Source organism: Rhinatrema bivittatum, chromosome 16 (assembly GCF_901001135.1).
Source record: "Rhinatrema bivittatum chromosome 16, aRhiBiv1.1, whole genome shotgun sequence".
Lineage (NCBI taxonomy): Eukaryota > Metazoa > Chordata > Amphibia > Gymnophiona > Rhinatrematidae > Rhinatrema > Rhinatrema bivittatum.
In genome coordinates, this window is record NC_042630.1 from 32794822 (window position 1) to 32817637 (window position 22816).

Below are 22816 nucleotides of genomic sequence, written 5' to 3' on the forward strand. Positions count from 1 at the left end.
CAAGGCAATTTCAGGGACATGGCGGTAATGTGTATTTTTTTTTTTTTTGCCGGCTCTGGGGAATACTTACGTGCTTTCATCGGCCGGGTGGATTTCCCGGCACATCTGTCTCTTCCTGTCCCAGGCGCAGTAAGGATCCCTGGATAAGATGCAGTCGAAGCAACTGCTGTACACACTGCAGTTGGCCAAGGGCAGCTGGAGGATTCCTTGGGAAAAGCCCACGTAGATTACACCCTGCAAACATCAGAGAGGCAGGGTCAGTGGTTCCAGGAATGCTTTGTCCCAGCCGATACAGCCCAAGACGCTGGACCTTCACAGGCAGCTTTCCACTCTAGAAAATGGTCCTACTAACTCTGCTTCCCATGCCCACCCATCCCGCCGCACACTCCAAGGCAAAACTTCCAATGTTTTAGGACGTTTGGGTCCTCTGCTGATAAAAGCTACCTCCTAACAGTGGGCTAGCTCTGCTCTGCACTAGTATTGTGTTGCCAGGTCACATCTGCTCATTAAAATAAAATAAATACAACTGAACCAAACCAACTAATAATAATACTAATGACATTCCAACATTCAAATTGCTTCAAAGAACCGGATTAAGAAGCTCAAGAGGGTTCTTTCAGGAGATGAAACCATTAGTTATTTATTTATTTATAGCAATTTCTTACCCGCCCAATCACCAGACATCTTGTTCTGGGCAGCTTACAATTTCACATGCGGCCTTTGGGGGAGTATAGTGTTTTGTTTTTTATTTTTATGTTATGTCTCTTATAAAAATTAAAAAAAACCCCACTATACTCCCCCCAAAGGCCGCAATTGAGCCTTCCCCTGCTTCCGAAAAGTTTTATAATCCTGTAATTGATGGATTTCCAAAGGAAGCCCATTCCACAAAGTCTAGGCAACCCAGAAGAAAGCTCTGTTCCTGGTCTCCTGCAACCTAACTTTGTGCGTCTCCTTTGACCACTAATGAAGAAGCCCCCTCAGAAAGCAATGATCCAAGTCCACATGATGTCAGAGAAAGCAATAATGGTAGCCTACATCAAGCGCCAGGGAGGAACCAAGAGCCAGCAAGTGTCTCTGGAGAGAGATCTCCTTATGGAATGGGCGGAATTGAATCTACAGATGATCTCAGCCTCCCACATCGCAGGAAAAGACAACGTCAGAGCAGACTTTCTAAGCAGGGAGAGTCTGGATCCAGGAGAATGGGCGCTGTCGGCCAGAGCTTTTCAGCTGCTGGTGGATCACTGGGGCCTCCTGTCCATCAACCTGCTGGCCGCATCTCACAATGCAAAGGTTTCCCGATTCTTCAGCGCAGAAGAGATCAGCGGTCCCTGGGGATCGATGCTCTTGTTCAGACCTGGCCAGAAGAGGACTTACTATACACCTTCCCTCTGTGGCCCCTGCTGGGCAGAGTCATTCGAAGGTTCAAGCACCTCAGGGGATTAGTCCTTCCAGTGGCTCCGGATTGGCCCAGGTGCCAGTGGTATGCAGTCCACCCTGTGCCTCCCACCTTACAGGGACCTGCTCCAGAATGGCCCGGTCCTTCACGAGGATCCGACTTGATTTTGTCTTACGGTTTGGCCCTTGAGAGGGCTCGCCTCATGAAGCAGGGATATTTGTTGGCAGTAATTACCACCTTGCTCCACATGCGGAGGTTATCGACATCCTTAGCGTATGTGCGGGTCTGGAGAGTATTTGAGGCCTGGTGAGAGGAACGCGGTATTGCCCCTCGGATGGCCAAAATCCCACTGGTTCTGGAATTTTTACAGGATGGCTTGAATAAAGGGTTGTCCCTTAACTCATTGAAGGTCCGGGTAGTGGCTCTCTCCTGTTTCAGAGGCGAGGTGAACGGAACTTGCCTGTTGGCGCATCTGGACATGGCCTGTTTACTAAAAGGGATAAAGCACTTCCGGCCACCCCTACAGTGGCTGGTTCCCTTGGGGAATCTTAATCTAGTATTTTGACAGGGCCCTCCTTTTGGCCACTGCACAGTCTGTACTTACTCCTGTTAACCCTGAAAACCGTGTTCCAGGTGGCTATATGCTTGGCTCATCGCATCTCTCAACTACAGGCACTGTTGTGTAGGGAACCGTTCCTCCGGATGACCCCAGGAGCGTTACAGCTTCGTACCGTTCCATCCTTCTTGCCAAAGGTAGTCTCGGAGTTTCATGAGAATCAGTCCATTTCGTTGCCATCTCTAGATAGGCACAAGGACACGGAAGAATACCGCCTCCTCCGCCATTTAAACATCAGTAGGTTTTTGATGTGGTATCTGGAACTTTCAGAACCAATGCGCAAGACGGACCCGCTTGTTTGTTCTCCACAGTGGAAGGAAACAGGGCGAACCAGCTTCGTAGGCTACCATAGCTTGCTGGATTAAGGAGGTGGTCACGGGAGCTTTCAGGTTAAAGTTCATTCCACCAGGGCTCAGTCAGTATCCTGGGAGGAAGCTAAACTGCTGTCTCCTGTTGACATCTGCCGAGCGGCGACGTGGGCCTCCTAGCACACCTTCTCCAGGTTCTGTCGCCTGGACGTTCAGGCCCGAGAGGATGCAGCCTTTGTAAGGAAGGTGCTAACCAGACTGTGAGCAGCCTCCCGCCCCGATTGGGAGCAGCTTTTGTACATCCCATTGGTCCTGAGTCCATCCGGCTACTCGCTAGGAAATGGAGAACTTACCTGATAATTTCGTTTTCCTTAGACAGATGGACTCGGCATCCTGCCCACGTCTGCCCCGGAATGGTGCCAAGGAATCGTCCATGAAGTGAATATCGATTCCAAGAGGTTATGGGTAAGCCATCACCCAATCCCTAGATCAGGGCATCTATAATCTTGCTGGAATTCAGTGTTTGGTTGAATACAGTTACAATTATCCGTTTTTAATAGTTTTTTCGATAGTGTGTCCTCGATGGCTTTTGAAGAGAATACTAAAGGGTTTAGGACACTACCCAGGTGTATCTAAGGTGATGTCAGCTTTGAAACCTGACTCTGTCTCCATCTGCTGGCAGGGGAGCATAACCCATTGGTCCTGAGTCCATCTGTTTCACTAAGGAAAACAAAATTATCAGGTAAGTAATTTCTCCATTCTACCAATGCGGCCATGCTGGACGCAGACTCCCAAATGCCATGCTGCTTTTGCCACATGCACACGCTGTTCCTCCCCACACCCACAGCATCACCAGCACCTCAACCTCAGTGCCACGGAGCCAACACCTGGTCAGAAAAGAGTCAGATCACTGGCTATAGTCTCCTTTTGCCAAACTTTAGTGACCCGGCCCAGGGCAAATCACATAAAAGGGATTCGTCCCTGCTCCAGTAGGCAAGCAGTGCAGAACTGCCAGCAGGTTCCGCCGCTGTTCACCAGATGTCCACCCCACGGACCTCCGGACCAAACCATTAAAAGGATCACTATCCCCCTGCTTATCCCCCTCAAACAGGGGGGATGGCCCCACCAGGACCTCAATGCTCTGGGAGGATCCAGAAAGTTTGTCTTTTAATCTTTTTTTTTGTTTTTCTCTCTCCAGACTGCTGATTTTACACCATCTACCATCTGCAGGTGGCACACTGAGTTATGTACTATGTCAGTGAAACTTTCTCTGTCTCCATCTGCTGGCTGGGAGGCAAAATCCAGGAGTCTGGACTGATCTGAGTACGTACAGAGAACTCCTTCTTCGTCACATTCAATAGTAAGTGATTTGCACACATCCAGTCCCTCACCTTTCTCAGAACACTCTCAACCTGTATCAAAGCAATGTCTAATACTGCCCCCAGAGGGAACACAAGCTGAAAATTATCCACATATCCCATAAAAAAATACCCCAAGACTTGGAAGCAGGTGACAAAGGGGAAGTACATAAAGACACAAGACTATGACGGATGGTGCCTCCACTCTCCTGAAGGTGCTGGGGAACCTGTGATACATGGGATCCGGATAAAGAGAGGAAAACTCTTACCTTTTTGTCGGCTAATTCCAGGTTTTGGATGGCTTCAGGCTCCCGGAACAGCTGAATCTCCTCAATGATGTGGGAGTCTCTATTTCCATTCAAAATAACTGCTTTATGCAAGTAACCTTTGTCTGCCCAGGGATGAGAACAGAACATGTGTTACTCTTCCTCTCCCTGTCCACATAGGTAGGGAATGCTGAATCAGTCATGGATTCCCACCAATGTACCAAGGGACTTGTAGATCCAGTCTAAGAAAAGCCGAAACTCAAGTCCCTAGATGCACCAGGATTGGCGCCACCTGTTCCCTGATAACCTGAGTCCATCTGTAGCCCCATATATTACATGTTCTAACAATATTAATCTTTTTTCTCCCTTTTCCCCCATAAAAACCTCACGCAGTATTAAACCTGCAATAGTTACCCACTACCTTTTTTGAGAAACCAAAACATTTGGGCTGAAGTCAGATTTCTTTGCCATAATCCATGAATAAAGGAAATAAATTATGTTTATGTATTATACAAAAGAATTTGATGCTACTGTAAACTGTAGCTTGGAAAAGCCTTCTAGATAGGAAAGAGAAGGCATAGGGTGAATGGATTCTGATTAAGTGCAATTCCACTGTCAGCCACAGGGGGGAGCCTCCAGATCGCTTCCTGTCCCTGAGAGCTGAGACTTCCCGATAGCTTTTATTGTTCTGCTAAAAGCACAGACCTACTAGGGACTGTCAGTTTTATCCCACGATTACTCAGGTTTTACTATCATGACTGTAATAACAATAAATCCCTCCCGTAGGCAAAAAATCTGGATTAGGAGTACGGTTTGTGATGGCAAATTTTCAAGATATCTATTTAAATATCCTGCACCATCAAAAAGATTTCTAGGGACCTTTGCTTTCAGTTGCCTGTGAATTTCAATGTTAGAACAAAAAATAACTCGGTGGAAAAAAAGGAAAATTGGTTCTTACCTGCTAATTTTCGTTCCTGGAATACCGTGAATCAGTCCAAACTCCTGATGGAGACAGAGAAAGTTTCACTGGCACTGGCATATAACCCGGTGTGCCACCTGCAGTCGCTCAGTATCGCCCTGTACCCAAGCCAAGATTATTCCTATAACAAATCTAACAAACATGCAAAACTACTTCCCACAAAGGAGCAAGGGGAAAGAGGATAAGACCCCACCTTGAAAGAAAACTCTTCACTTCATAACTCCCAGGCAGGAGAACAAACTTCAAATCTGAAGTACCTATGCAGTCTATTTACAATAAAACCACGACAGACGTATGAGCGGACTCTCCCCCAAACCAGGGCGGGACTCTGGACTGATCCGTGGTATTCCAGGAACGAAAATTAGCAGGTGAGATTCAATTTCCCTTTCCTGTTCGTACCTGGATCAATCCAGACTCCTGGGATGTACCCAAACTTCCCTAATTAGGCTGGGACTGCAAGAGTCCTGCTCGAAGAACACTCTCGCCAAAGCCCACGGCCTCTGGAGCCTGGCCGTTCAAACGATAATGTCTGGAGAAAGTGTGCAACAACTTCCAAGCAGCCGCCCGACAAATTTCCTGTGGCGACACCAGCTGGCATGCGGCCCAAGAAGTTGCCTCGACCGAACTGAATGAGCCCTCAATACCACCAAGACCGAACGCCCTTTATAGATATAAGCCGAATTTATTGCCTCCTTCAACCATTGTGCTATTGTAGACTTTGAAACCTTCTGCCCCATCTTAGGACCACTCTGCAGCACAAAAAGATGGTCAGATAGATAGATAGATCCCAGGAAGTGGGAGCTGTTAGAAGAGGCGATGGCTCTGATATGTCGCCAGTGGGGTACTCCCAGCCTGGACCTGATGGTGTCTCAGAGGAACGCCAAGGTGCCACGGTTTTTCAGTTGCAGAATAGAGCATGGAGCAGAAGGCGTAGATGCTCTGCTTCTACCTTGGCCCCGGGGAATTCTGCTGTACGTGTTTCCTCCATGGCCCCTGATGGGAAAACTGCTAAGGCGAATAGAAAATTACCCTGGAGAAGTGATTCTGGTAGCGCCAGAGTGGCCAAGCACTCTTGCTTCATGGATCTGGTCAACCTGGCGGTCGACGGTCCACTGTGGCTCAATCATTTGCCGAACCTTCTGTGGCAGGGTCCAGTATTTTCGGATCGGGCGGATCACTTTTGTCTTGCGGCTTGGCTTTTGAGAGGCGGTGTTTGAGAGAAAAAGGATGTCATTACCACTTTGATGCAGGCTAGGAAGACTTCCACTTCTTTTATCATATGTCAGAGTTTGGAAAGTCTTTGAATCCTGGTACACCAGGCAAAGATTAAATCTCGACTCAGGCCTTGATAACTCACATCTTGGCTTTCTTGCAGAAGGGTTTGGAGAAAGGGCTGGCCTTTAGATTTCTTAAGGTGCTGGTCTTTGAGGCAAAGTGAACAAGTGTCATTGGCTGCTCACCCGAATGTGGTTTGCTTCCTTCACGGGGCAAAGCATCTGCATCCCCCATTGCAGAGAATATGCCACTCATGGAACCTAAATCTAGTCCTCAAAGGGTTGTGTGGGGCTCCTTTTGAACTTTTAAGAAAGACAACGGCAAAGGATCTCACATTGAAGGTGGTGCTTCTGGTGGCCATTTGTTCCGCCCACAGGATTTCGGTACTACAAGCGCTGTCGTATAGAGAACCTTTCCTGGAGATCTCGGATTCTGGAATTTCTTTGAGGATGGTGCCCTTTTCTCCTGAAGGTTGTGTCAGCGTTTCATTTGAGCCAGACCATGGAACTTCTAGCCTTTCCGGATTTGGACACGTCGGCTCCGCTCGCTAAAGCCCTACAAGGCTTTGATGTGAAGCGGGCTTTGTTGCGTTACCTCAAAGACTGAGAAAATCTGTCTGTACGTTGTCCACTCCGGCAATGTGAAACACCATGAGCATTGCCAGATGCCGCTCCGCCCAAAGAAACAAGTCCTGAGCTTCCTGGGCAACCCCTCGACTCCTGGTTCCCCCTTCTCGGTTGATGTAAGCCACCACGGTCACGTTGTCTGATAATATGCGCATTGAGCGGCCGCTTAAGATCCCCTCCCCCCGATGCCTTGGCCCGTGTGCGTCTGCCAAAGAATTCAAGATGGCCGCCATTCCTGTGCTCAGCGGGAACGGATCGGCCTGAGCTTCCTGAGGGGCAGATCTCTTCGCTACACCACGGGATTTAGCTGTCGACCCCGGCCCCCTATCCAAGGTACCTTCCCCTCTGGGGAGGCACCAAACACAAACCGACTCCCCGCAGGCAGCACAGCGCACCGGACGCAGCACGGGGGAGCACGGGGAGGTGCCGACGGGGCAGAGGAGAAGACGCGGCTGCAATCGGAGCGCCGGAGAAACACCGCTTCAGTGAACCAAAAAATGAGAAAACTGCCCGTAAGCAACCCGGAGCCCGATCAACTTGAAACTTTGGGGATTTTTTTTTGAAAACTTACTTCAGCTGCAGCAGCCGCTAAAAACCCAAAGACGTCCGCCAGGCTGCTCCTTTTTTTTTTTTTTTTTGACCGGGATGGGGATAAGGGGGGTGGGGAAGGATCGGACCACCGGTAATCCCCCCGGGCGCCTTACCGCTCAAGAGCCACACGGGGTCATCAACCCCAGCTCCTGAAACCTACTACCAGGTTGGGGTGGCCCCACTAGGACCTGCCTACGTCCTGGGAGGTTGTGCCTGTTTGTCCTGCTTGATCCTTTCTCTTTTTTTTGTTTTTTTTCAATAGAGATTGCCTTAACCCTAAGAACAGGGCAAGTCCGCAGGGTTTACACCTCCTCCATCTGCTGGAGACAGAGAAATACTGAGGAGATGCAGGTGGCACACCGGGTTAAGAGGGGGTGCTCTTCAAGTTTTTCCTCTGTCTCCATCTGCTGGAAGGGAGAGAAAACGCAGCAGCCTGGACTGATCTGGATACCAGGGCTACTTCAGAGATTTGCCTTAAGTATTTCTTTTATTTTTTTATAAAACTTTACCAAACAGTTCAAGTAAGATACAAGTAGCACTTCCCTTTAACAAACTGGCAGCAGGCTGTGTTCTTCCTTCAGGGTGAGGGAACCGAACCTCCAGTTTTCCACCCTGTCCGGCCAGAAGGGACCGAGCAAACAAGGGTCCCCAACCCCCTGCTCATTCGCCACACAAACCAGGGGAGATGGCCCCCCTGGGACCTAACAACCCCCTGGGAGGCAAGCCAAACCGGCTTTAGAAATTTTCTCTTCCTCTTTTTTGCAAACTGCGGGCTTCGCACCTCCACCATCTGCTGGAGACGGAGAAATACTGCGGGACTACAGCTGGCACCTCGTGATAAGTGGCAGAGGTCAGTAAAACTTTCTCTGTCTCCGTCTGCTGGAGGGGGAGGCAAAAACCCAGGAGTCTGGACTGATCCGGGTGCGTACAGGGAACTGGTCCCGCCAACTATTCACCCCCTGGCGGCGAAAAGCCGAGACAGGCAAGGGTCCCTGACCCCCTGCTCATTCCCCTCAACACTCGGAGGGATAGCCCCACCAGGGCCTAACAACCTCCCGGAAGAGACACTATCAAAAATCTTCCTTCTCTCTCCCCCCTTCTTTTATTTTTTTTTCTTTAGACTCCAAGGATTGCACCTCTACCATCTGCTAGAGACAGAGAAATACTGAGGAACTGCAGGTGGCACTCCGGGTTATATGCTGTGCAGTGCCAGTGAAACTTTCTCTGTCTCCATCTGCTGGAAGGGAGGCATAATCTCAGGAGTCTGGACTTGATCCGGGTACGAAGAGGAATGACTGTGTTATATGAAAGTCATTTTCCACTCACATCTTTTGTTCTAACATTGAAATTCCCAGGCAAAATAAAATAAAAACTGCAAAAGAAGGTCTCTAGAGATATCTGAGTGGGTATCTCTGCCAAAATATCGATACTTCTGCCCCTGTGCATCCAGGGACTTGTAGTTCTGATCTGTCTTAAGAGCAGGGACTACAAATTCATAGATGCAATGGGCACAACAGCAGGTTCCATCCTGCTTGTCCTGCATCCTGTTGGAAACGTCGGACACGCACACACGTGTGTCGTACCTGTTCCCAGGAACATGACGTTGTAGAGTTTGCCTGAGACGCTGGGGGTCTGGTGGATCGCAATCCTAGTGTACCGGGTATTCTGTTTGATTAGGAGGGGGCGCTCGCTGCTGGGCTTGACTTTCTGATCCATCAAATAATGCTCCTTCATGAAAGAGAGGTCTCGGTCGGAGGAGGTGCCCGTGGAGCACTGCAGGGGAAAGAGGAGGAAAAAAAAAAAAAAAGACATACTTTTAAGGACTCAGCACATTGAGGCGACTCTGCCCCAAGGGAACTACAAAAACGTCGATGTGTGCAACCACTGGACAAAATGCCATCCTGAGCACGGGCTTTCCCTTTACATGCTCAGAGACTCCTGGACTGTCTCAAAAGGCTGATATGGTAACCCCTCCCCCACTTCCCCAACAGCTTCTGCCCAGGGCTGTCACCCGTCTGGGTACCCAGCTCCCTGGGAGCCCCTTTGGGTCATCTAGATTCGTCCTCGGCAGCAGTTTGCACACGAGAGAGTGGGAGGAGATTAACACGCCAGACTGGAAAAAGACGCGTAGGCGGGCAGAGCCGGGACAAAGGGTAGGTGAGCCGGGCGCGACAAGGCACATTCTCTCGCTGCCTACCCAGAGTGGATGGCGTGAGGTGACTTCCTCACACCGAAATCAGGGACCGGGGAAAGGAAACGGGGTTATGGAGCGAGAGACGGTGAACGGCAGTGACACTTAGAAAAGGGGAAGAAGTGGCCCTTGGAAGGAGTCACTCACGCTGCCGGGTCGGGGGTTAGACACCGGGCCGGTGTAGGTGGTCCATTTCAAGCTCTCCTTGTTCACTTCCTTGTAATTTCCATCAAAGACCCTTTCGATGTCCTTCAGGGCGAAGGCACAGACGGCAGAACTCCCGGTGCCTCCCACCTGCCTGCAAGGTCAGAGCAGAGAGAACAGCCACGGCTCATAAAAAGGCGCTCAATGGGTTAAGTCTCCCTCGGACACGTCCTTGTTCAAGGTCACGGTTTTTTCCTTTACATTCCCCAGTGCTTCAGTAAATCTACATCCCTGTGGTTGCGCTCAATTACAATCAGCCATGCATTACCCTCCTTCCCCCCCCCCCACCAATCTCCTTCTAGATGCTCCTCGACCACCAGCAGACCCACACCCTGGCCTCCTGCAAGTAGCCCAGGGTGGCAAGGTCAAGGCACTTGGCTAGCCTCGTCGGCAGCCACGTTCAGGGTGTTGGTGCAAAGTTTCCCCGTACGTTACCACCGGCTCCGTCCGACCCCTTCCCCAACCCACAAAAGGAGACGTGGGCTAGTGGCCGGGGAGCGGATTCCAGTGCTGGGATGAACCGACCACCAGGGTTGCTCATCGGAAGCCTCTCGCACCTGCCGGGGAGAAGGGAGTTAGGGCAGGGCCCCGCTCCTGCAAACGTACCACTGGGAGGTGAAGACCCCGAAGAAGACGGCGCCCCCCTCCGCGTCCGGCAGCTCGGCGGCGTGATGGACAACGTTGAAGGGGAAGTGGCCAGGGAGGGAGCAGAGCAGCTGAGCCTTCAGAAAGGTTGTCCACTTCTTCTGAAGCACCTTCTCCCCACCCACATCGTTCTGGGAGCGGGAGGGAGGGAAGGAAAAAGACAAGAATCAATATAAAAAAAAATATCAAAGTTAAGGAAGCAGCTTTCAGCCACAAGACTGTCCCGGGCTGTGAGCTGCAGCGTAAGCTTGCGCAGTATTATATTTACGCTCTGGGGGACATTCAGCTCAGTTGTGCACAAAAAGCAAACTTTTTTTTTTTTTTTTTAAGTAAGGTCCTAAACATGAGAACATGATAGGGGGCTCAAAGGAGCCAGACTCTGGTGTTTCCTGTTGGGTTAAAAGTCGTACAGGCATTGGAGAGCCCTGGCTTTACTGCAGTGGTAGTACGGGAGAAGTGCATAATACACAAGCTGTCATAAAACTCTTTGCAAGAGAGGTGCAGAGCAGCAATTTTGCTATGTGCCAGCACACTACAGCACAAGGTGCGTGCTTACTAATATGCACGTGCAAGAGGTAGGGGAAGAGAAGCAGGAAAGGGAAATTTTCATTCCTGTAGTACCACAGATCAGTCCAGACTCCTGGGGTTTGGCCTCCCTTCCAGCAGGTGGAGACAGAGAAAGTTTCACGGACACTGCCTCTTAACCCGGTGTGCCACTTGCAGCTCTTCTGTATTACCAAGTACCCAAGCATAAAAAGTCAAAAAGGTTATCAAATTCCTCGGAACGAGCAGAGGAAAGAGTAGCACACCACATCCAAATGTGCAGCTAGGGCTGTTCCATTAACCTTGCCTCGCAAGCAGCCCAGGGCCGACCCCTGCACTCTCAGGGAACTAAAGGACAAACCTTTCTACAGGCCTCTCTGCAAAAAAGTCCAGAATCTGCGCCACCAAAGCTCGCCGAGGATCAACCCCCTGCTCCGTATACCAAGCCTCAAAAACTCTCCAAACCCTGACATACGCCAAGGAAGTAGAAGTCTTTTGAGCCTGCAACAAAGTAGAAATTACATTTTCAGGATATCCTTTCCTTCTTAATTGCTTCCTTTCAAAAGCCAAGCTGCTAGACAAAAGCGATCCGCTTGATCTGAAAAATGTAGGGCCCTGTTGTAGAAGCTTTGGCAGATGGCCCAGTCTCAAGGGGCCGTCCACTGCTAGATTGACCAAATCTGCAAACCAAGGCCTTCGTGGCCCTTCCAGAGCCACAAAAATCACCTTTCCTGGATGGATCTCTAATCTCCTCACAATCTTGCCTACCAGGGACCATGGTGGAAATACACAGATCAGAATGTCGTGCGGCCAAGGAAGAACCAGGGCATCAACCTCTTCCGCTCCGTGCTCTCTTCTCCAGCTGAAGAAGCGTGGTAACTTGGCATTCCTCTGAGTTGCCATAAGATCCATATGAGGAATGCCCCATCTGTGAGAAATTAGGGTCATTGCCTCCTCTGAGAGCTCCCATTCTTCTGGGTCCAAATGTTGCCGGCTGAGAAAATTCGCTTGCACATTGTCGCATCCCGTTACGTGCGAGGCCGCTATCAAGGCCAGATGTTGCTCCACCCAGGACATCAGCATCTCCGCTTCCAGAGCAACTGCTCAGCTCTTGGTACCTCCCTAGTGGTGGATGAAGGCCACAGTCGTCACATTGTCGGACAGGACTCTGACTGCATGGTTGCACAAAAGAGGAAGAAACTCCTGCCGGGCCAACTGTACCGCTCTCACCTCTAGGCGATTGCTGGACCAGGCCACTTCCTCTGCCGACCACTAGCCTTGCACTGACTGGGTCTGACACACAGCTCCCCAACCGGAGAGACTGGCATCGGTAGTCACTACCATCCATTATGGCACCTCGAGGTCCACCCCTCAGTATAAATGGTTCCAGCCAAGTCACCACAAAAGACTGGATCTGGAAGACTCGGTAAGCGGTAGTGGAAGATGAAACTGCTCTGAAATTGGATCCCACCGGGATAGCCATGCTTTCTGTAGAGGCCTCATATGGGCAAACACCCATGGGACCAACTCCAAGGTCGAGGCCATGGAACCAAGGACCTGCATGTAATCCCAGACCCTGGGCACTCGGGCCTCGGAACTTGAGTCCGCAGCTTGACAATCCGCTCCTCTGTGAGAAAAACCTTCCCCACTCAGTAGTGAAGCGTGCACCCAAGAACTCCAGAACCTGAGAAGGAGAAAGGTGACTCTTGGACAGATTCACTATCCATCCCAATGAACCAAGGCGTTCCACCACCATGTCTACCGCTTGTCAGCAAAGGTCTCCCGACTTCGCTTGGATGAGCCAATCATCCAGATATGCTGTACCCATCTCAAACTAGCCCAGAGCATAAAGCTGCTACACATGGCTGCATGGATGCCCAGAGAAGACACCTCGAAGACCTTCCTGAGATGTACCTCGAGCTTCCTGTCCTGTAAATCCTTAAGAGCTGCTGTGCCAGCTACTGGAATGGTGGTCCTTTTTGTAACAGCCTAGACCGAAGCATCCACCTTCGGCACTCTCAAGAGCTCCAAAATGTCTTCGGGCAAAGGATAAAGCTTATCCATAGCCCTGCTAACCTTAAGGCCAGTCTTCGGAGTATCCCACTCCCTGACCACCAACTCTTTAACCAACTTGTGAAAAGGAAAAGTCTTGGCTGGACTCCTCAAGCCAGTCAGCCTGGTCCTGCGGAACAGTTATTCCCAATTCCACCAGGTCTGGCGGGATCAGAGGCCCAAGTTCATTCCATTGAAACAGGCGAACCACCTTGGGATCGTCGCCTTCCATTGTCAGGACTTTTGTCGCATCCTCGTCTGGATCCTGTGGGCATCGAGAAAGATCAGCATCGGGAGAACCATCCCCAGATGGCAATCCCTGATCAGAGTCCTCCGAGGAACCCTCCTCGGTGGCCCCTGACCCGAAGGATCAAGGACCCTCCGAATCCTAGTGGCCCCCGAAGTCCCCGAAAATCTGGACTTCTTCCTGTGAGGAGGTTCTGCCATCTTCCACTTAGGAAAGAGCCGTTCTGCGGCCCTGCGGGCTAAAAATGCCTTGTGCATCAACGGGATAAACTCAGGTGAAAAAGGAGAGGCACCATCCTACATTACACCGACTTATTACTAAGCTTTACCTATGGAGATGGAGGGGGGGGGGGGTCAGGGGAGGAAAACACAGTGGTATTTGTATGGTATCTACTGCTTTATTATGGCACTAAGTCTTTGGGTACAGTTTACTTTCTTATTCTGTTGTGCTCTGTATACTGATTTTGGTTTTGAAAGTATACTTGTTATTATGTTTGTTGGTTTGTGCTCATGCCACTCTTAATAAATCTTTAAATGATAAAAAAAAAATTCTCTTCCAGAGGATCAATCTCCTCCTCCGACTGCCCCATGTGGGCCCCCCCCAGGCCTCCTCGGAGCTGAACTCGGCTGGAAAAAGCTTGGGCGGCAGATCCCCTCCCCTGCTGCAGCCTTCCCCTTATCGACGAGCGTAACCAAGATGGCCGCGGTTCCCGTGCTCAGTGGGAACGGATCCTCGGCCCCTCGCATTGCAGCCTTCAGTCCACCAGAGTCGCGCTGCTTCCGAGCTGCCACCGCCAGGGCCGGTGCAAGGGTATTAGGCGCCCTAGGCGAAACGTCAGCTATGCCGCCCCCCGCCTCCACACACAATTAACTTACATTGTGCATTAATGAAAATAACGAAGTCTGTATTTATAACAGAACACTTATTTGACATTTTTATGCCATGTAAACCATTGAGATGATTTGTCTTATCGACGGTATAGAAACTCTTTTATAAATAAATAAATAAAATAAACAAAAACCAAAGCTATACTTGTTGCTCAAACAAAAAAAGCAGACACATCACATAATATTAAATAATTAAAATGGCAGTCAATCAAGAAAAATAAACTTAAAAAGCCACCTTTACTTACCCCCTCCAGCAGCTCTCCTACTCCTCTTCCATGCAGGCCATAGCACACAGCAGAAGCAGCAGTAGTGGCTAAGCTCTATACTCATGGTCCTCTTCCTTAGGGCCCATGTCTCTCACACACACACCATATCAGTCATGCCCCCATGACCAGTTTCTGTCTCTCACACACCAATCATCTCCCAAACAGTCTTTGACAAACACACCAGTCACCTTCCTGAACAGTTTCTCTCATGCCATACACACACAGGCTTCCCACGCCCGTGTTCCACTTACATATATGGGCTTCTCACTCTCATAATCACTTTCTCTTTCTCACACACACTCACCAGTCTCTCACTCCCATGCTTGTTCTCTCCACATGCACAGGCTTCTCATTCCCATAATCACTTTCTTTCTCTCACACACATACACAAACACACACACACCAGTCACCTGATCTCTCTCATGCATACACACACACAGGCTTCCCACTCCCATGTTCTCTTTCAGATATACAGGCTTCTCACTCCCTTGCTGTATCTCACACACTCCCAGCTTTCTCACTCCCATGCTCACTCTTCACATGCACAGGCTTCTCATTCCCATAATCACTTTCTTTCTCTCACAGACACACACCAGTCACCTGATCTCTCTCATGCATACACACACACAGGCTTCCCACTCCCATGTTCTCTTTCAGATATACAGGCTTCTCACTGCCATGCTGTATCTCACACACTCCCAGCTTTCTCACTCCCATGCTCACTCTTCACATGCACAGGCTTCTCATTCCCATAATCACTTTCTTTCTCTCTCTCACATACACACAAACACACACCAGTCACCTGTTCTGTCTTACATATACAGGCTTCTCCCTCCCATGCTGTGTCTCACACACACCCAGGTTCTCACTCCCATGCTCACTCTCTTCACATGCACAGACTTCTCATTCCCATAATCACTTTCTCTCTGTTACACACACACACACACACACACACACACCAGTCTCTCTCTCATTTCCATGCTCGCTCTCCAGGTGCACAGGCTTCTCATTCCCTGAATCACATTCTCTCTCTCTCACATTCACATACACACCAGTCACACCGTCACCTTACCAACCAGTCTCTCTCTCATACATGCACACACACATAGGCTTCCCACTCCCATGCTCTCTCTCACATAATCAGGCTTCTCACTCCCATGCTTTCTTTCACATACACCCCCACAACACCAGGCTTCTTACTCCCATGCTTTCTCACATACCCAGAGTTCTCACTTCCATGCTTTTTCTCTCTTTCACACACACACACACATCAGTCACATCCCTGACTGTCTCACACTCTCACACATCAGTCATCTCCTTGAGCAGTCACTTTCATTGTCTCTCACATATACACATACATCAGCTCTCTGACCAGTTTCTCTCAATCACACACACATGCTCTCGATCAAATACATTCTCTCACTTACACACAGGCTCTCAATCACACACAGGCAGGCTGGCTGCTTCTCTCTCTCACTTCCTCCCCCCCCCCCCAGCACAAATGGTAGCTGCAACAGCCTCCTCCTCCAGCCCCCGCAGGCCAAGAAGGAAGAATCCCATCGGCCGCGGGAGGCTCGTGCTGCTGTCTCCTTTCCCGATTATCAGCTGCTTCGATTGCTCGGGGGCCGATGCTGCTGTCGCTGCTATTTTTTTCATGCGGCACCGCTCTTTCTCCTTTCCGCGCACCACTTCCTGTTCCGGGTCGGGGGGGGGGGGGGGGGCGGGAAGAAGAAAAGTGCAGCCGCGGATACTACAGCTTTTTTTTTTTTTGCACCGCTGCCGTTCCCGCTGGGCTTGAACGTGCTGATAGCCCGGCGGCAACGGCAGCAGGGAAGAAAGAGCAGCGGGAGAGACCGGGAGCACGCGACACACTGGTTGAGAACCGCTGGGGGAGGTCAGATGGGTCTTTTGGGGCGGGCTGCCGGCAGCGGCACTTTTATTTTTATCGGGGGGGCGGCGGCTTAATGCAGCTTTTTTTAATTTTACCGGGGCAGCGGCTGAGCGCGGCTCTCTTAATTTTACCGGGGCAGTGCCGCCCCCGGGAAGCTGGCGCCCTAGGCGACCGCCTAGTTCGCCTAGTGCTTCCGCCGGCCCTGGCCACCGCAGTCCCTCCCGATGCACCCTCTCCACCAGAGAGGCAATGGGAACAAATGCTCGCTGAGCTGTCACCACACATGTTGCATTGGCACCACTTTGGTGTGATCAGGCCCGGCTGCGACCGCGTGGCAGACGCCTGAGGGAGGAAAGGCAGCAGGAGAACCTAAAACAAAATATGTGCTGCTGAAGCTGTCTCCCTCTACCACCGGCGACGGGAGATTAAAGCAAAGTAAAGTAAATGCACCTGCTTCCCTTGATTTCCTCGTTAATATTCTTTTTTTTTTTTTTCAAACTTTATAAAATACACAAAAGGAACAATCTTATCTGAAGTGTGGCAGAGGCTTCTCCCAATCCTCCCGGAGGTTTAGGGAACTGGACCACTGGCTTTCACCTCAGGAGAAATCCAGTGAACAATCTAGGGTCCCCAAACCCTGGCTTGTCCAACTCTGCAAACAGGAGAGTCCTACCAGGATCTGCCAACACTCCTATGAGAGAAATCTTTGCTCGATTTAAACCTCTTCTTCTTATTTTATTTTATTTTTTTTCAGGTACAGAACTGCAGGTTTTACACCTCCTCCATCTGCTGGAGACAGAGAAATACTGAGGAGCTGCAGGTGGCACACCGGGTTAAGAGGCGGTGTCTGTGAAACTTCCTCTGTCTCTATCTACTGGAAGGAAGGCAAAACCCAGGAGTCTGGACTGATCTGGGTACTTACAGGGAAGGAAGATTAAAGAAAGCAGACAAGAACGTCCAGCAGAGGGATGTCAATTAATTTTGTTGAGATCACGACGTGATCAAGCGGCAACGATGGGATTGGAAATCAGATCTTTGTGTATGACTGCTTGCTTACTGCCAGGGTTCCCTCTAATTTTTGACAGGCTACGTGCGCAAAAATTTTCTGTGTGCGCAACTTTGTATAAATGGATTTCAAATGTGTGTGCTCCGAGCCAGTATAATGCAAAACAACATCAGGGTTTCTCGTGTGCTGTGCTTTCCCATGAGGGAATAGTGCCCAGAGCTGTCTTTCCTGCCTTCCAATGGTTTCACAACTCACTTTACACACACGAGCCACCCTGGAGACCGTCAGTTTCTCGAAGAAATCAAACTCCTTGGCGGTTTCTTCAAAGAGAAAGTAAACTTTGTCCCCCGGTGGGCTGAAGGAAGCCACAAAGGAAGCATCCGCTGTGAAGGAGAGGGGGAGATAGGAAGAGATAAGCTGGAATAGCCATGGTAGGCTGACAGGTGTTCAAAGACTATTAGAGGGGCACTGCCAGCATCCTAACCTCAAAAAATTAACACCTGCTAACGTATGGAAGCAGTCACATGAGTTCTTAAGTCAATATAATAGCAATTTTAAAATAAAATGGAACAATTTGAACAATTTTTACGGTGGTCTACAGACAGTTTGCATGCCACCCCTCAGGCACACCCCAGCTCTGAACTAGTTAAAATCCTTTTTCCACATGCCAAGTTACGGCAGAGGGGAATGAGGTGCGGAGGCTCAGGATGTGTTCTCCTGGCAGCCAGTGCCAAGGGTCCAGCGACATTCAATGATATCACCGCCAAATGCGAGGGCAGATGCATTAAAAACCTTGATGTCTGTCCTCATTTATTTATTTATTTATTAGAAGTTCTTATGTACCGCCTATAAGGACTATCATGCTAAGCGGTTTACAGTAATACATACAAAATTAAATGAAAATATAAGACTACCAAAACAAAACACACAAGCATAAAACCAATAAAATATAAACTTTTCAACAAAAAAAAAAAAACAAAAAAAAAATCACATGTACAATAGGTCAGGATATGCCTACGTGCAAAGAGATTTTAACCAGTAAACAGAGATTAGTGTCACCACCTGACCCAGATCAACCCTCAGAGGCTGAGGCAGGCCCGGGTTTAGAGAAGTGACAGCTGAAACCGCTGGTCTTTCCTCACCGTGCAGCCAGCCCAGGGAGGAATCCGTTTTCAAGAAAGTCCTCGTCCCGAGGTTCCGGTAAATGATGGGCTCGTTGCCTTGAAAGTTGTTCATGGTGCCTGTGTAGAGCTCGCCCTCTGCGGGAGACCGGGAAATGGACAGATCATTTCACCTGCCTGGTCCCCATTGTAAGCAGCTCTGATTGGTTAATAAGGGTAATATTATAGCACTGCTCCGCTTCAGTCTCTAGCGCTGGAACTTCACTGCCTTCCTTCCATTTTCCACCTCCATCCCCCCATTCTAAACTATCGTGTACGTTGCTTCCGTGCACCCTGGGCGTGTGCCTGCCTCTCACGCACTCCAAGTTACTGCTCGGCCACAGAGGGCCACGTGAATTTCTAAGAGCAGGACACAATCGCACGTCTTACCGCCTCGGTAATAATCTTGCTATCCTGGCAGGGTCAGCGGCAGAACTGGGATTGGGACCCACAAATCCCTGTCTTTCAGTCCTGGTTTTCGGAAGCATTAAATCCATTCCTCCTCTCTGTACCCGGATGACCCTTTCAAGGACAATACCCCCTAACATCGGAGACGGGCAACTCCAGTCCTTGGGGTGCTGCTGGCCAGGCCGGGATTTTAGGAATAGCCGTAATGAATATGCACAATGCGGGCTGCATACAGTGGAAGCAGGGCCGGCAAATCTGCCTCATGTGCCGATATCTGCCTACCCCCCCCCCCCTCCAAATCTATCCAGGGAGACCCTCAGAGCTGCGTCCCTGGGTGAATGGGTAAGGGAAGGGGGATCGGTGGACACTCACCCACCAGGATCGCGGTGTGCTTGTGGTGGGGGTCGAAAGGAGACTGCCCCTTCCCGTCCACGGTCAGGGGGACCCCATTGCTTTGGAGGGCCAGGGTAAAGTTCTCCAGATCCTGTGGTAATGAGAGAAAGAAACAGGGTGAGCTGAATCTGGAGGCAGCTCGCCAGCTCTGGTTCCTCCCCTCGCCCCCAGACTTACAATATAAGCACAGATGGGGCTGAAGGCATTGCTCCCACAGGCGTACAGGTGAGTCTGGTTGATTGGAACAAGGACCCGGATGAAGTTAAAACATTCGGTCTGTAAAACAAATACGTGACGGAGTGAGACACCCAGGCATCCGGTACAGTAAAGTGCTACAGGGACGCCTGCAGAAACGGACATGACAGGCAGCATCCCTGTGCAGGACAAGATATCCCTGCGCTCTCTGCATCTTCCCCGCTCCTGCTCCTTCCCCCCTCTCTGTCTCTTCAACGCATGGCATCACAGAATTTGGAAGGCGATGTTACCTCTTTACTTTTGGCCTTGGATATACAGTTCTGAATTTGCTCGACCGTTGACTTCCAGGGGAGCTGACTCTGAAACAGAAGAGAGATTTAGTATGGAATCAAGAGAGGCCCAAAAACAGGTGTCCCTGGGGCACAGTCCCCTAGTTAGCTGAGGTTGAAAGCAGACGCAGGTCCATAGCGCCCCCCTCTCTTCTGATTACCTACAAGCAGGCCGATGCAGTAAAGTGCGCACTGTTAGCCCCCGTTTGGCTGCGCGTTTTCGACGCGCTATTTTTACCCCTTATACAGTGGCCAACCCCCCCGAAACTAATAGCGCCCGCAATATGCAAATGCATGTTGATGAGCCTATTAGTCATTCCCGCGCGATACAGAAAGTAAAATGTGCAGCCAAGCCGCACATTTTACTTTCAGAAATTAGCGCCTACCCAAAGGTAGGCGCTAATTTCTGCCGGCGCCGGGGAAGTGTACAGAAAAACAGAAAAAACTACTTTTCAGTGCACCCTCCGACTTAATATCATGGCGATATTAAGTCGGAGGCCCCAAAAATGAAAAAAAAATCAAAAATTTAAAAAAAAAAAAAATTTAAATCTGCCCGCGGGTTGGAAGATGGATGCTCAATTTAGCCAGCGTCCGTTTTCCAAATCTGTGGCTGTCAGTGGGTTTGAGAACCGACGCCGGTAAAATTGAGCGTCGGCTGTCAAACCCGCTGACATCCGCCGCTTCCATCAAAAAGGAGGCCCTAGGGTCGCGCTAGTGTCCCTAGCGTCTCCTTTTACCGCGGGCCCTAATTTGCATACAGGCCGATACTGAATCGCGCGCCCAGGACACTGGCCTGGGCGCGCGTCAGGAGAGCAGGGGCTCTCCCGCGACTTTTACTGTGTTGGCCAGAAAGAATCCAGGGAAAGGTGAAAAAAAACATTTGCATCTGTGATAGGGTGGAGTAATAGGGGGATGGAGCTGAGCAACCATGCTAAAGCAGATAGGGATCTCCTACTAGCTCAGCCTGAGGAGCTGCCCCTTTAGCTGGATAACTCTAGCTGGCAGCACAGGCAGGACACCACGGGGCAGGGGCAGATAGCCAGCGAGGAGAACATACTCCTCGCTGAGGAGAACATAGCATCCCATCAAATCTCAGACTGGAGCCCTGCCTTTTAACTTTTAGAAAAAGACTTAAAACCTGGCTCTTCCTCCAAGCCTTCACCGATCCACCAGACATTCACTAGTTTGACCTCACTCTTACCCGACCTGGCAATTACACTCAAGAATGGACTCTGACTCTTCCAGGTTAAAGCACCTATTAAGCATTTAACCGTACACTCTACGGTAACACTTTATATTTCTCCTGCCTTATCTTCCTTCCAGCTTGTCGCAAGCTTCCAAGTTCTCTTTCCCTGTTGATTGTAACTTTGACTTATTCCCTCCTATTGTTTAGCTCTCGTTTACTTATTTATTTATTTATTTATTGTTTTTGTTATACCGAGTTTCATGATAGGCATCACATCAACCCGGTTTACAAATAACAAGGAGTGTAAAGCATAACGTAACGTAAAAAACAATATTTTCAATAAGAACCTTGAACTTTAAATACAGTGAATCAGAAAAAGAGAGAGGGAAAGTTACAAAAAACAAGGAAAATAAACTTGGGATGGAAGGGGAGAAATTGAACAGCACAATATTTACATTTCAGCCTTTTGATACATTAGAATAGCAAGTGAAAAAATAAGACTATGAAACGGTACATAGGTAATCAAATGAATAAATATGACACAGTTGTGAATGGTAATAGTATGATAAATATTCAGCAGGAATTAGTGAGAGAGGGTTTGAGGTTGGTTGGTTGGTTACTTGAATTGTTACTCCAGTTATTCCCTGTTAAATGTAAACCGATCCGATATGGTTATTACTATGAAGGTGCATCAATGACAATCTCCTTCCTGACCCTGCCCCCATCCCAACGCCCAACCATGGCTGGATTCGCAATTTTCCCTGCCATATACACGTAGCTCAGAGCTTCCCAAACCTGTCTTGGGGATACCCCACAGCCAGTCCGGATTTCGGGAGATCCACGAATGAATAGGCACGAGACGAACGGGCATGCTTTAGAGATACAGTGTATGCAAATGTGTGTCATGCCTATTCACTGTGGGTCTCCCAAAATCCTGACTGGCTGCGGGTCCCCCAGGACAGGTTGGAAGAAGCCTTGGCGCAGCTCCATTACCGCAGCCCCCAGCCTCTGTGCACCCCTGTTAATTAGCAGTTACGCTCTGTCAGGCTGATGCAGTACCACGCGCTGGCCACCGCGCACGGCTCAACACGCAATGGGAAGCGCGCCCATAATGGCCTTTAGCTATTTCCTCCCCCATGCAAAAAAAAAAAAAAAAAATGCGCGCCCAACACGCACATTTTTACCCTAAAAAAAATTTAACGCCTGCCCTGTCCGAAAAAAAAAAAAAAGTGCGCTGGCAGTCAGGTTAGGAAACCAATTAACCAGCGTCCATGTTCCTAACCCATGGCTGTGCACAAGTTAGGAAAACGGATGCTGGTAAAAACTGAGCGCCCGTCTTCCTAACTCACTGACAGCCACCTCTCCTGGACGCCCATTGGCGAGGAGGCGCTAGAGGTGCGCGCAGTTTCCCCCCAGCGCCTCCTTTTTACCTCGGTAAAAGGCCATTTAAATATATTACATCGGGCGCCCCGGAGGGAATGGGTGAGAAGAGCAGAGAGTGCAGCTGTGTTGGGGACATCGACTGAAAGAAGCCCCCCCCCCCCACCTCTAGGAGAGTCCACCCGGTGGCTTTAAAGAGACCCGGTGCTTCATCCGAACAGGAACTACCATCGCCTGCGACTCTTCCAGCCACAGGAACCAAGCTGTAGCCTCAACAGCAGGGCCCGCTGCTTCACCCCAGGCCACCTCAAGAAAGCCTAGGCCTGTCCTGCTTTCACCCCACTGCATGCAGGCATTTCTACCGCTTTCCTTAAAAAAGGAGCTGCGTCTCCACGCCTGCAATGAGGGCCAGAAAACC

At 49.8% G+C, this 22816-nt stretch overlaps 1 protein-coding gene across 3 annotated transcripts in view; it reads right to left on the minus strand.

Moving 5' to 3' along the window:
- Nucleotides 1-22816, minus strand: part of SEMA4A (semaphorin 4A) — an 87570-nt gene that overhangs the window by 4270 nt on the left and 60484 nt on the right. For all 3 annotated transcript variants that reach the window (XM_029580397.1, XM_029580396.1, XM_029580398.1), the window contains 10 exons: nucleotides 19794-19862; nucleotides 19486-19584; nucleotides 19288-19399; nucleotides 18490-18606; nucleotides 17603-17730; nucleotides 10417-10586; nucleotides 9754-9904; nucleotides 8999-9188; nucleotides 3948-4069; nucleotides 71-234 (listed from right to left, as the gene is read on the minus strand). In XM_029580397.1, coding sequence (XP_029436257.1) covers nucleotides 71-234; nucleotides 3948-4069; nucleotides 8999-9188; nucleotides 9754-9904; nucleotides 10417-10586; nucleotides 17603-17730; nucleotides 18490-18606; nucleotides 19288-19399; nucleotides 19486-19584; nucleotides 19794-19862 — 1322 coding nt within the window. The remainder of the gene's footprint in view (nucleotides 1-70; nucleotides 235-3947; nucleotides 4070-8998; nucleotides 9189-9753; nucleotides 9905-10416; nucleotides 10587-17602; nucleotides 17731-18489; nucleotides 18607-19287; nucleotides 19400-19485; nucleotides 19585-19793; nucleotides 19863-22816) is intronic.